This window comes from Podarcis muralis, chromosome 10, assembly GCF_964188315.1.
Source record: "Podarcis muralis chromosome 10, rPodMur119.hap1.1, whole genome shotgun sequence".
NCBI lineage: Eukaryota > Metazoa > Chordata > Lepidosauria > Squamata > Lacertidae > Podarcis > Podarcis muralis.
This window is the reverse complement of record NC_135664.1, coordinates 25,267,210-25,280,643: the sequence shown is the minus strand read 5'-3', so window position 1 is coordinate 25,280,643 and position 13,434 is coordinate 25,267,210. Positions and strand designations below refer to the sequence as shown.

The 13,434-nt window shown below is 41.8% G+C and overlaps 1 protein-coding gene across 7 annotated transcripts in view; it reads right to left on the bottom strand.

Moving 5' to 3' along the window:
• The window catches only part of DOCK4 (dedicator of cytokinesis 4), a 245,305-nt gene that overhangs the window by 25,189 nt on the left and 206,682 nt on the right, over nt 1–13,434 (bottom strand). For all 7 annotated transcript variants that reach the window (XM_028746679.2, XM_028746677.2, XM_028746681.2 and 4 more), the window contains 4 exons: nt 11,085–11,178; nt 7,763–7,911; nt 4,321–4,407; nt 2,539–2,643 (listed from right to left, as the gene is read on the bottom strand). In XM_028746679.2, the coding sequence (XP_028602512.2) occupies nt 2,539–2,643; nt 4,321–4,407; nt 7,763–7,911; nt 11,085–11,178 (435 nt within the window). The remainder of the gene's footprint in view (nt 1–2,538; nt 2,644–4,320; nt 4,408–7,762; nt 7,912–11,084; nt 11,179–13,434) is intronic.

Here is a 13,434-nt window from a genome sequence, read left to right as displayed (position 1 = left end):
TCTACCATGGACCCATAACTCTGCTGTTAAGAGTCTTTTCCTTCAGTTGCCACTCGCTGGCAACAGCCTTTTCCAATGCCTTTCTAGCCACTGTGCCAGATCAGCAGCCTCCGCTGGTGCCAGGATCTGGAAGGCTCATGAATGGCTCAATAGTTGTGCTACTGATACTAAAAGATCTCTTTCCACTCCAGTTCCCTGTATCTCAGATCAGTAATGCTCCACTTGCACAAGAACCTCGCTAATTCTATATACGACATAATTTCCCTACGTTCAGTGTGTTGTAAATAATATATGCCTTTGGCACTTCCTTTTATATATATATATTTTCTCGTAGCAAAGCAATTCACTCACTGGGTTTCCCCCCATACATCTTTATGGTGGTTTTCTAAGATTTGATGATACAATTATCTTGAAAACCACCAGACACAAACAATTACCAACTTGACAACTATAGGAGCATGGACCGCGTAGAATTCTTATTATTTACAATCGAACCACTTCACGTTGCTATGGGAGCCGAAAAGATTCCTTGAAGGAGATAAAAATACCACACCTCGAGTAAACCTTGTATTCCTGGAATGGTTTACAAAAGGATTCAGAAATTGGCATTGATCTAAACGTTTGTGTTTGAGAGGCCCTGTAAATTGCTGCAGATGTAATCACTCTGCAAGATTATTACTATTGTTCTCTTTATCACTATTCTTCTTCTTTCATTAGTCCACTGCCTCATATACCTCAAGGGTCTCGAGGCAACTTACATCAGTAAAACGGAACATAGGAAAACACGTACAATAAGACACAACATTATTAATTGTGCACGAATATCCAAACATTAAAATCTCCAGTTTCTAGCCTACTTACACTATGCTCCAACATTAAGACAACCAGCTAAAGAATAACAATGAAACTTCAGCAGCGGAAAAAGCATCAACTATCAAATGCCTGGGAGTAAAGCAAAGTCTTGGCACGGGACTAAAAAGATGACCATGTTTGCACCAGACAGGCTATCCTGGAGAGAGAGGATCACAGCTGCTGGACCATTACTGACAAGTTCCTTTCTCCTGTTGCCACCCTCTGTACTTTTGCCGCAGGGGCCACTGAGAGGAGGGCCTCTGATGAGGGTAAAGGCAGGTTCGTCTGGAGAGAGACATTCTGGAAAGTAATGAGGCCTTGAGCCGTGGAAGGCTTCATAGGACAAACCCAGCACTTTCAACTGTGCCCAGAAATGTACTGAAAGGCAGTGCAGTCATGCCAGAACTGGTGTTATGATTTCCATCCATCTGAGCCCCATTAGCAATCTGGATGCAGGATTATGCTTCTTTAGTCACATCTGAGCTTCTAACAGGCTTACCGTCCCAAGTAACTCAAATTATTTAATACCTCTGTTGTTGTTTATGAACTGACTAACGGAACTACAGAAGGCAAACACTGCAACAAAATCAAATGACTTCTTCTAAGACAACGCCTAAGAGAATATGATGTGTCATGTTACTTTTAGTAAGTGTGTGGGTGGGTGTTTGTCTGTCTGTCTGTCTGTCTGTCTGTCTGTCTGTCTGCATATTCCATTGCACTCACCCAGCAATGTGGGGACCCCCAACTTTCATATGTGATATGGTGAGAGAACTGAGAGAGCAGCCTACATAAAGTAGGTAGGTGGGATGACGATTGCATGCTCACTTTCCCCTCATAAAAGCTGTACATCAGAATCAAAGAGGAAAAAATGGATGGAAGGCATAGCCTCAGTGAAACAAAAGGTTGTTGGAACTTCTTGAAGTTCATGCCAATGACCTGAATGACCACAGGGGAGTATTTCTCTCCTATTCATTTAAAATGGGGAGGCTTCATGAATCGCACACCTTCAAGCTCCTATTACAGATAGGTAGCCGTGTTGGTCTGCCATAGTCAAAACAAAAAAATTCCTTCCAGTAGCACCTTAAAGACCAACTAAGTTAGTTCTTGGTATGAGCTTTCGTGTGCATGCACACTTCTTCAGATACTTCTTCAGGTATCTGAAGAAGTGTGCATGCACACGAAAGCTCATACCAAGAACTAACTTAGTTGGTCTTTAAGGTGCTACTGGAAGGAACTTTTTTGTTTTGACTTCAAGCTCCTAGATAGTCTGAGCTGCTGTAAGCCTGTAATTCCTAAATGTTTGGGGGAAGGGCTGTAGCTCAGTGCTAGAGCATCTGTTTTGCATGCAAAAGGTCCCAGATTCAGTCCCCAGCATCTCCAGGTAGCGTTCGGAGAGCTAATGCCATGTCACCATTGGCAATGCTGAGGTAGGTGGACCAATGGTCTGACTCTCTATAAGGTAGTTTCCCAAGCTGCTAAGCAGTGGGAATTAGTGGTATTGATGAAATCAGGAATTTATGTCTGCATGGTGAAGCACAATGGCCTTATAGCTGGGTGTGGGTGACCTTATAGCTGGAAGGAAAGGGCATTATTTAGTGCTCTGCTTCAGGTGGCAAAAGGTTTTGGGCTAGCTCAGTCGTGAATGAAGGCCTTAGTGCAACGTAAGTAGATACATTATATACTCACTCGTAAGAAAAAGGGAAACTTTTTCCCATAGAATCCAACTCGGAAAAACTCTGGCTCCAAACGTTGCTGATCCATAATTTTATCATACAAAGAAGCTTCCATCACCTGAGTCAGATCAGATTGAAAATAAACAAATCAGATAAGCAATATCAATAGCTAAAATGCAAGCAAGGTAAACGAGAGTTCCCCAGCCCACATAAAGATACTTGAATGTATCTTTCAACTTGTGCTTATCTGCATTTGCTCAATATACAACTGAATTTGTATAGACAGGAGGACAAATTGAACATGAGGGGTAGCACAGTGTTTGTAGAATTAACGAAAGTGTTACTTAACGATTGTGGTTTAGTGTTCAGAGATTCATCAGTCTAAATATAATCAATGTGGAAGGAAGCATTGTACTGCGGTTTAAAAAATAAATTAGAGTAGAAATAGAGACCAGTATTGAAGTCGATGGTGCTTGGCAAATGCAAAGTAGAATCCTGCCTCAACCTGGCACAATGTTTCTTGGTTTGAATTGGCCTGATTCATGTTTTCTCTTGCCAGGATTTTTAAGTACCGTATTTTCTGCTCTGTAAGACGCACCTAGTATTTAGGGGAGGAAAACAAGAAATAAGAAGCCTTCTGAGCGAAGAGGGAGCACTCTTCCCTCTTCGCTCAGGAGGCTTTGTGGGGCTTTCCCTGAAGCCTGGTGAGCAAGCGGGATCGGTGCGCACTGATCCCGCTTGCTCTCCTGGCTTCAGCGAAAGCAAGCCTCTTGGCTTTCTCCCGACCTCCTGCAAGAGCCATGCGCTCTTTAAAGGGAGTGTGGCTATCCCTGGCTTTTCTGGGAGGTGGGGGAAGGAACAGAGCCCAGAGCCATGTGCTCTGTCCCTTCCCCCACCTCCCGCAAAAGCCAGGGATAGCCGTGCGATGCCAGAAGATAGAACAGCTAGAGGGAGAGCTGCGCAGCGCACCCTCTCGCTGTTCTGGCTTCTGGGATAGCCTGCGAAGCCTGCATTCGCTCCATAAGACGCACACACATTTCCCCTTACTTTTTAGGCGGGGGAAAGTGCGTCTTATAGAGTGAAAAATACGGTGGGTTAGTTAAGAGTTTGGGCATGGCCAGTAGCATTTTTTACTCTCCCACCCTGCGTGATATGGAATAGGTCTGTTGATCAATCTGCTGTTGAAAATGTTGATTTTAGTAGAAATGGGAGAAGAAATGCAATTGCCACATGTTATTTATACACAACTAGCATAGCGACTATTGTTTGGCTTCCCGTATGAAGTTAATTAATGTATAGAAATGGTTAGTAGTACTATTCTAAGTCTACGGCGAAACAAGTCCCTTTGAGTTTAGAAGGCCTCAGGTAAGTATATATAGGATTGCAGTCTCAATATAGTACAGGAACTACACTGCAATTGCACAGCACTCACAAAAACAACAGAGCATTTGAACCATTTGTAAATGGCTTTAAAATAACATAGAAGTGTGAGGGTCTCTGCTTTCCTTTTTTGCAACAATCTGACCCAAGCAAACATGTATGTTAGAATAACAAATGTAGCTTTTCCATTTATTCCCTCTTTCGAGGTATAGCCCTCTAGAACAGCGATTGCTAGGTTGTAAGAACCTGTTGCAAAAAAAGATTAAGTAAAAACAAAACAAAACAAAACAAAACATGAGCATCACAGTTTCAGCATGAAAGTTTCAATGGGAAAAATTAAATTGCTGCCTTGCTGACTAAACAAAAGCCAGTTTTATACTGATTCTTAATGGCCAAATACATCCATCTCCATTACCCGCATCTTGCTGAGGTTTCTGTAGTCGTAATAGCTTTCATACTGCTCCGCGATCTTCCTGCATAAGATAATGCCATTCTCCCAGCACTGTAGACAAGCAAGAAAAAAGGAATGTTCGGCAAAGAGAAGGCTCTTAAACGCTTTTTAGTTGTTTCAAACAGAGTTTCAAGTGTCCCAGTTGGCAGTACAATCTAGCATTAACCAGCGCTTTCAGAGAACATTAACCAACAGGCAGAAAACAGCTGCTTATGAGAACTGACAATATAGTATTATAAAGCTGCTTCCTTTTTGGGATAGGTGAACTGCACTCATAGGTACTGAGAGCACTTGTTGTACAAAATAAACTGAATCATCCCTGTACGTCTACCATTTATCAAAATGCATGGCAAAAGAAGCGTCTGGTCACATGACAGCAGCAGTCAAGAATCAATTCCACAGCACCGTTCCTAGAATAGGAACTTTTTTGGGGGGTTAGGTTCTTTTTCGGTTTCAATTCCACAGCACTATTATTCAAATAGGAACTTTTAGGGTTCTTAAAATCTAGGTCTGTTAAACTTGAGTTCCGCAATTACTGCCAGTGCTAGTTGTTGGAGAGAACTGTGAGCACGTACATTACTATTCAGCCAATGGCTTGGTTCACGCACTACATTAAACCATAGCTTAAAATAAACTATGGTTTAACTCACAAAACTGCTTTTCTCCTATCCTACTCCTGGCTGCTGTGCCAGGAAGGAAACAAGGCAGAGCAATGTGTGAACCAAGGTCTCTCTCCAAAGAAACCATGGCCAATCAAGTCGAGCATCATGCTGTCACAGTGGCCAGTCAGATGCCTATGGGAAAGCGCAATAATATATAATATAATATTATTATTATTTTTATATCCCGCCATCCCCAGCCAAGACCAGGCTCAGGGGGGCTAACACCGAATATAAATACAGTGAAAATATTTATAAAAAACCCAGAAACCCCCCAACAAACAGTTAAGTTAGAATACAGTTTACAATGCAGCTTAAAATGCAGCCTCGTTTTAGTGGTAGCCCATAGCTCAAAGCCAGAAGGGGATAAAACATCAAATATTCACCAGGGCCAACTATCCATGCTGGTCCTACATGGGCCAGCAAAAAGAGGCAAGGCAAAATTTATATACAAAATTCCATATAAGGGGTTCTATTAAAAAAAATAAATGGGGGGGGGGTGTTTAGAATGAGTCCAGCCCAAAGGCCAGGCAGAACAGCTCCGTCTTCCAGGCCCTGTAGAAAGATGTCAAATCCCACAGGGCCCTAGTCTCTTGTGACAGAGCGTTCCACCAGGCCAGGGCCAGAGCTAAAAAGGCTGTGGCCCTGGTTGAGGGCAATCTAACCTCCTTGGGGCTCGGGACTTCCAAAGTGTTGTAATTTATGGGCCTTAAGGTCCTCTGTGGGTCATACCAGGAGAGGCAGTCCCGTAGGTATGAGGGTCCTAAGCCACATAGGGCTTTAAAGGTCAAAACCAGCACCTTAAACCTGACCCTGTACTCCACCGGGAGCCAGTGCAGCTGGTAAAGCACTGGATGAATGTGGTCCCGCAGCAAGGACCCCGTCAAGAGCCTTGCCACGGCATTCTGCATTCGCAGAATTTCTGAGTCAGCTTCAAGGGCAGCCCCGCATAGAGCAAATTGCAGTAATTAAGCCTGGAGGTGACCATCGCATGGATCACTGTGGCCAGATCGGGCAGAGAAAGGTAAGGGACCAACTGCAAGAGCCCTCGCCCCTCCTGTGGATTCCAGCAACTGGTATTCAGAAGTATTACTGCCTCCAACAGTTGAGGCAGAGCACCGCCATCATGGCTAGTAGCCATCTTGATAGCACATGGGATGTGCTCATCAAGAAACAGACTCCCCAAGTCTTCATGGCCATTTGAAACCTGCAGCATTGCTCTCCTTTGAAAACAACACAACAAAAACTAAATATCCAATCGAAATATGGTCATTAACTCAAATATATATTCAAAAAATCTATCCATGCCATGGGGAATACACAAAGTTTAAACCTGTACCAGTTTTCAGCGAGGCAAACTGGCCAAGATGCTTGCTAATGTGCAAACAGTTGGTTTAAGCAGGCTATGAACGGACTGCTTACAGGCGCAGACTCTGCTTGGATAAATAGAATATATACAGTGGTACCTAGGTTTATGAACTTAATCCATTCCAGAAGTCCATTCTTAAACCGAAACCGTTCTTAAACTGAGGCGCACTTTCCCTAATGAGGCCTCCTGCTGCCGGGGCCTTCCACCATTTGGATTCCGTTCTTAGACCGAGGTAAAGTTCACAAACCGGGACACACCTTCCGGTTTTGCGGAGTTAATAAACTGAATAGCTCGTAAACAGGGCTGTTCTTAAACCGAGATACCACTGTATGGACTTTATACAAAATGTAGTAGGCTGTTAACATTTGCATGAGTATTTGGATAATTACACCATACCAATTTATATAAAAATGTATGGGAACATCATATATTGCATTTTTGCATACACATACACAATAATAATAATACAATAATAAAAACGCACACAATAATAAAAATATGTATCTTTGTTGTTGTTTTCTCCCCCTCACCTTTCCTTTTTTTTTCTATATCAAATTATTTCTTTTAATTGAAATCACTTCAATAAAATATAAATATTTAAAAAGCAGTCAGTTTAAGCATATGGTTGCATCACTTAAATGATATTAAAAATTAGGTGTGTGCTGAAATGTTCTATAGAATTGATTAATTCTCGTAGAATTGTAACACTGGAAAGGATGGTGGATGTCAACTAGCCCAATTCCTTGTTCAATGCACTCTCCTTAATGCAGGATGAAACCACTGGGCGCCGGCTTAAATAATTCCAGAAAAGGCATTTAAGAGGCATAGGTAAAGGTACCCCTGCCCATACGGGCCAGTCGTGTCCGACTCTAGGGTTGCGTGCCCATCTCGCTTAAGAGGCCGGGGGCCAGCACTGTCCGAAGACACTTCCGGGTCACGTGGCCAGCGTGACAAAGCTGCATCTGGCGAGCTAGCGCAGCACACGGAAATGCCGTTTACCTTCCCACTAGTAAGCGGTTCCTATTTATCTACTTGCACCCGGGGCTGCTTTCGAACTGCTAGGTTGGCACGCGCTGGGACTGAGCAACGGGAGCGCACCCCGCCGCGGGGATTCGAACCGCCGACCTGACGATTGGCAAGTCCTAGGCGCTGAGGATTTACCCACAGCGCCACCCGCGTCCCTTTAAGAGGCATAGCAATGGCCAACCTCAGATTTCATAAGAGAATTTTTTTTTTATAGGACAACTCACGTTGTATAGAAAAGTGCTATATAATAAATCAACAGTGCAAAATATATCGACTGCAAACCATGATTAAGAATCAGTTTGGTTTAATAAGAAAACAAACAGAAAACACCACCACCAAAAAACCCACTTACTTTTCCCCTGTCAAAGTTCTGGATGATAGTGAGATGAAGGTATTCTTTGCGCTGCCACTCAGTCTGCATGGGATAGTTCAGAAACTCTCTCAGCGGCCGTTCCGACCATTCCAACAGCTCGTCATACAGCAAGAGCGTGTATGCAGCTTCTGTTGGGTGTTAGAAGTAAACAGGAAGAAAATTTAGTGGGTGCATATTTTCATGACAAATGACACAGGCAAGCAGAACTGAAAATTTCAGCTCTTGCCCGGAAAACAGACACACTGGAGGAAATATATATAAGGGTTTCATGGGTCAGCCTGCTTAGGGCATCCATGCCAAAGGCTGGTGGACAACGGAAGTATAAATAGAACCAAGGTGCCTGATTCACCTTTGAGGCACACAGATCAACTGGCGGGGTGTGAGTGTGTATCCTCAAATCTGCTGCAGATTCACTAGAATAGATCTGGACAAAGCTTTCCCTCCATCTTGCTCGCTGATTGCTGGACTGAACAAGCCCACAGTTGCATTTTCTATGCGCCACTTTCAAATATACCAGGTGCTGTTCTGCCCACATGAAGATCTTGTGGGCTACCCCTTTGCAGAGACGTTGATCTTGCAAGCTTTTAACACATTGTCCGTGTTAATCAGTAGGTTCTTCTTGATGAGAGGCCCAAACACCTGGAATGTCTGGGCAGGTAGCCAGGAGCTACCAACAGTTTGCATTTCTCAGAGAGACGTCCAACAGCTAGGTACCCTCATCTGTGGTTGCATGTGGACTTCCCATGTGGTGTCATTTTCTTGACAACCGTGCTGCCTTGTTATCAGAGGACATACTTGATCATTCAAGACTGCCCTATCTTGGAACCTCCAGAGAATAATATTGATAAACTCAACGGTACCAATTAATTAACTGTTTTGTATTTAGAGCTATATATAGATACAGAGACATACACATGCATGGGCAATGAAGAGATACCGCAGCAATCTCCCATACAGTCTCTGGCATGCATACTAAAAATGAAAAAAGAAATCTGCAAGCCTCTCATTTGCTATGATGTAACAAGCATGTTATGCAAGATAAACTACCTTTCAGAGAACCATTTCTCTTTCATGGCAATATGCAAAAATTCAAAATGATAACAAGAGTAGATAAAATCATTCAATTTGGAAAAAAAAACCATTTAAAATTAGTAGTACCAATTAATCCATAGCTGATTTACCTATAAAACCCAGGTTGAAATAAAAATGTCATGGGAGTTTGTTTTTTTAAAAAAATCAATAATGCTGTAGCTACATGGGTTTCCAGGGAGATAGAGTTCCACAGATAAGAAGCCACCACTGGGAAAAAAGCAAAAAACACAACTGCCCCTGATACCCAACAGTCTGGAGTATATACTTGTATATACTCCACCTGACTCTTCAGGGGGACTGCAGGCCATACACTGATATGCAGATCAGCAGATTTCTCAACCCACCAGATTTCTGTTTTGAATATTACTCATACTAAAGAAACAACTGACAGTTATACAAATCTCCATACAGGAAAATAAATCCCAAGGAAACCTAACCGGAGGAAATCACGCTGTGAAAAGCAATGTTCTCTTGGTAGAAGGTCAGAAAGTTTATAAGAAATAAAGACTGCAAATAGATAAATATCAGTTCTCAGAAGGGAGCAAACCAGCACACTCTAGGTTAAATGTATCAAGCCCTGCCTCTGTTTAAGCATCAGCTGCAGACATAGTCTCTTGAAAACACATCTACGATGCTTAGCAACCCAATTTGCAATTGTCACCAAGGAGCAGCATTGGCTGCCAGCTGTTCGAGGGAAGATTTAAACTTGACATTAAAAAGGAGTGGGCTTTGCCAAGAATTATTGGCACGTAACACTGGCCAGGGGAGAGAGAAAAAACAGATACAATCATGCAAAACTAGCAGCATCTATGGATTCCAATTACATCATTTCTCTCCAACAAAGATCACTAATAATCTTGATATAATAATAAAATAACAACAACAACAATAATATATTTATACCCAGCCCATCTGGCTGGGTTTCCCCAGCCCTCTGGGCAGCTTCCAACCGAATATTAAAAACAATACAGCATCAAACATTTTAAACTTCCCAATACAGGGCTGCCTTCAGATGTCTTAAAAAAGTAAAATAGTTGCTTATTGCATTGACATCTGATGGGAGGGCGTTCCACAGGGCAAGTGCCACTAGCGAGAAGGCCCTCTGTCTGGTTCCCTGTAACCTCAATTCTTGCAGTGAGGGAATAGCAGAAGGCCCTCGGAGCTGGACCTCAGTGTCTGGGCTGGACGATGGGGGTGGAGACGCTCCTTCAGGTATACTGGACCGAGGCCGTTTAGGGCTTTAAAGGTCAGCACCAACACTCTGAATAGTGCCTGGAAATGTACAGGGATGGTACGCTTAATGGTAAAATTAAATCACTTTGATTCCAGGGAGCACGTTCTCAATATCAAGGGATGCTGATAAACAAAGCCTGAAGTGGGATCATTTCTACTCCATTTCCATTTATTTTTTTTAAGCAAAGGAAGACCTGGCAGCTAAGTCTGCCAGGAAAAGGTTACTCACTTTCCAAATGAGGACCTGCTGCAGTACAGGTACAAGTGACTACATGTCTCACCTACAGAGAGGCTCCTATTACACAGGCCTTAATGGTCCTGTTAGCTTCTTATGTTACAGGTTGGTGCCTTAGGTGTTCAGATGCAAGATTCTCAATGCTTTACACTAGAGTTGGAAGGTGCCAAGAGTTCCCTCCCATTTGGTCCTGAGCAAACCAAAGGTTTTTCTTACTCAAGGCAGGCCCATCCATTGAGGAGGCCACCCTAGGCAGCTGGCTTTGGGTATCATAAAAAGGCAGAGAATTGTTGAGCTATTTAATATTGTATTTTTTTACTGCCAGGGAGGGTGGAGGCGCTTGTGGTCTTTTCCCCCCACAAGTTAACTGACCTTGTATACAAAGTACCTCAACTTGCATGCAGGGAGAGCAGGCACAATTTGTTGCTCTGCCTCAAGCATAATATTTTGGGGGCTTGCTCCTGCTATTACCTCTGCAGTCAAACCATATTTTGCATCCAAACTAGGGATTGAAATCTATAGAGCTTTGGAGATACCACCAACTTGAAGGCATATCTGAGAAGATAAGATCGGTTCCCATGCAGGCGTCCATGACTCTGCCTTGCTATATCCAGCGTTTTCCAGAAAACGCAGATGCCAGCTTGAGACACAGAAGGAATTCCTGCACCTATTTATTCCACTAATCTGCATCCATGTCTCAAAACATATACTGTTACCAGGATTATTTGGTGAATTGTTTACCTGTAAAATTTTGTGCTTTAAGGTGCAGATCATACAGTTTATGTATATATCGAATATACATCTCCTCCTTATTCAATTCTGTCTTGTAAAAATTCTGGAATAAAAACACATTGCAATGCAAGATAGTTATAAAAGACAAGGTAGCAACATTATCTATGCCTTTTATCCTATCCCTGATCTCTCTGTCTTGAAAACCATTCTTTATCAGATACCAGAAAAGCTTTGGAATCAGAAAAAAAGCATTTTTGTGAAATGTTGTGATGAATCTCAAGCAGTCATTTTAGTTTTTTAAAACAAAAAAAGGTGTTACTTTAAAAAAAGAGGAAAATGTAAAAAAAGGAGGAAATGTGTGATAGGTTATATTGGTAACAAAATAAATTAAAACATATGAGTAAGGAGTTGGGAATGGGGTACAATGATGCTGCAAAATGTACGGTATGTTTTCAGAAATCTGCATCAATTCTTATAGGTAATTATTTTCCACGGGTTTGTTTACCTCTGTGCACTGGGTAAAATCTAGCTTCTGTTATCCATAGTGTGGGACATCTGCTATACATATCCCTGCTGCTTTTTATTACATACAATGCCAGAATAACTGCCAATTGGTACCTCATTACACATTGATATTAGTATAATGTTGTAAATAGAGAGACTGAGAAAGATAAAGATAGTTCATTTAGTCATCGCTAGTGCTCCAACCTTGAAAATGGAAAAACTTAATTATGATTCACTATTCCTAATCTGTGACAAAATATTTCACAGGGGGCATTACATTTTAAACAATTATCTGTGAATTTCAAACTAATACTTGCTTTTTTCTTCTTCTACTCTTTATATTGTGTTCTTAGTCACTGTGAGAAATCAATGAAGCTAGGGTGATGGAGTTTACGTTTTAAAATAAATGTATTTGTATAGTTTTTGTATTTAACAAATGTGCATACATTTTAATAATCAGATACCCATCAAGAAAAGAGGTGTTCAGGGACAATATTAAACACCTAATCTGGAGATGAAGCCATTTTGAATACAGATAGTTTAAAACGGCATCTGAGTCTCAGCTAAGTTGGAATGCAAAATCTGTATGGGTCTGGTTTGAATGAGTTTGTGCTACCTTTGGACACACTGGATTTTCAAGGATTAGAAAAAATAATGGTTCCTTGAGGCTGAAAGCAGCATACATAGTAGGCTGAAATCACATAGCTGTCCCAAGTGGGTCATATGTATATTGGAATTTATACCTAACTGTTATATCCAGACAAGAACGTTTGAAAGAAAACAAAAATAGGCAAATGTGCCTTGTCTGCGTTGTGGAAAGGATACACTCCCAAACCAGGAATATCCACTTCTTGCATAGGGATTTGTTCAAATAGGGTCATGGGTTTCTCAGATTTTGTACTGTCAGTTTGCTTTTACATGAATATTCCTCTACAGTAGGCAAATAAACTGTACCAATATTTTAATGTGAACGTGCAGGGTGCTGGTACACATTGCTAAAAAGGTATTGTTCCACTTCTTCCCTGCTCCTGTCAACACAATCAGAAAACAAGCCAGAGTTTGTTTTTAGCTGTGGTTTAATGTGATGTACAAACTGGATCAAAGACTTGCATGTATGAATCAGCCTTCACAGAAAAAACAAGCTTATTTTCTCAGAGATGGTATATGTTAGACACAGCTAGTTCTAACTCTGCAAGAATCAAAGCACAGCACCTCAACTCATTTAGTCCAATCCCATTACAGAGAATGCAGTTGTTTTCTTTGTAGACACAGTAGTCAATAGCGCTAGTCTGGGCAAAATCATAACATATGAAAATCCCATAGCAAACTCTTCATGGACCACCTTGCCTAGAGGAAATGGAGGGGGGATGTAGAAATATATTCAAAGTATGGGTCTAAATGTGTTGAATATAGTGGTCATGTGCGCTGCTAGGCCTCTATTTGAAGACTTATCTATAAATAAGCATTTGCAAATTTCATGCAAATGTGTGTCCTCTTTTGCAATGATACATTTCCTCCTTTTTGGCAATTTGCATATGGCCATCCTAGTTATTTAAATGCTATTTGTCTCTGTAGTCATTCAAAAGACAGATTCTTTCATCCTTCCTCCCCAAACTGAATGCTTTGAAAGATCAATGACTTATCACTCCATCTGGTGATATTAACAGAAATTTCCCTTTCACATAGGATCTACGTCAGACACAAACAGCAATGCAAAGCATCGAAAGCAGCATTGGTGGGAAGAAGCTACGCAGCACCATGTTTGAGTGAAGCAGAACTGCAGAGGTCAAGGACTCTGGTGAAGTGCAACAGCACAGGTGTATTCAAAAGGGATTTGCTGGACGCGGGTGGCGCT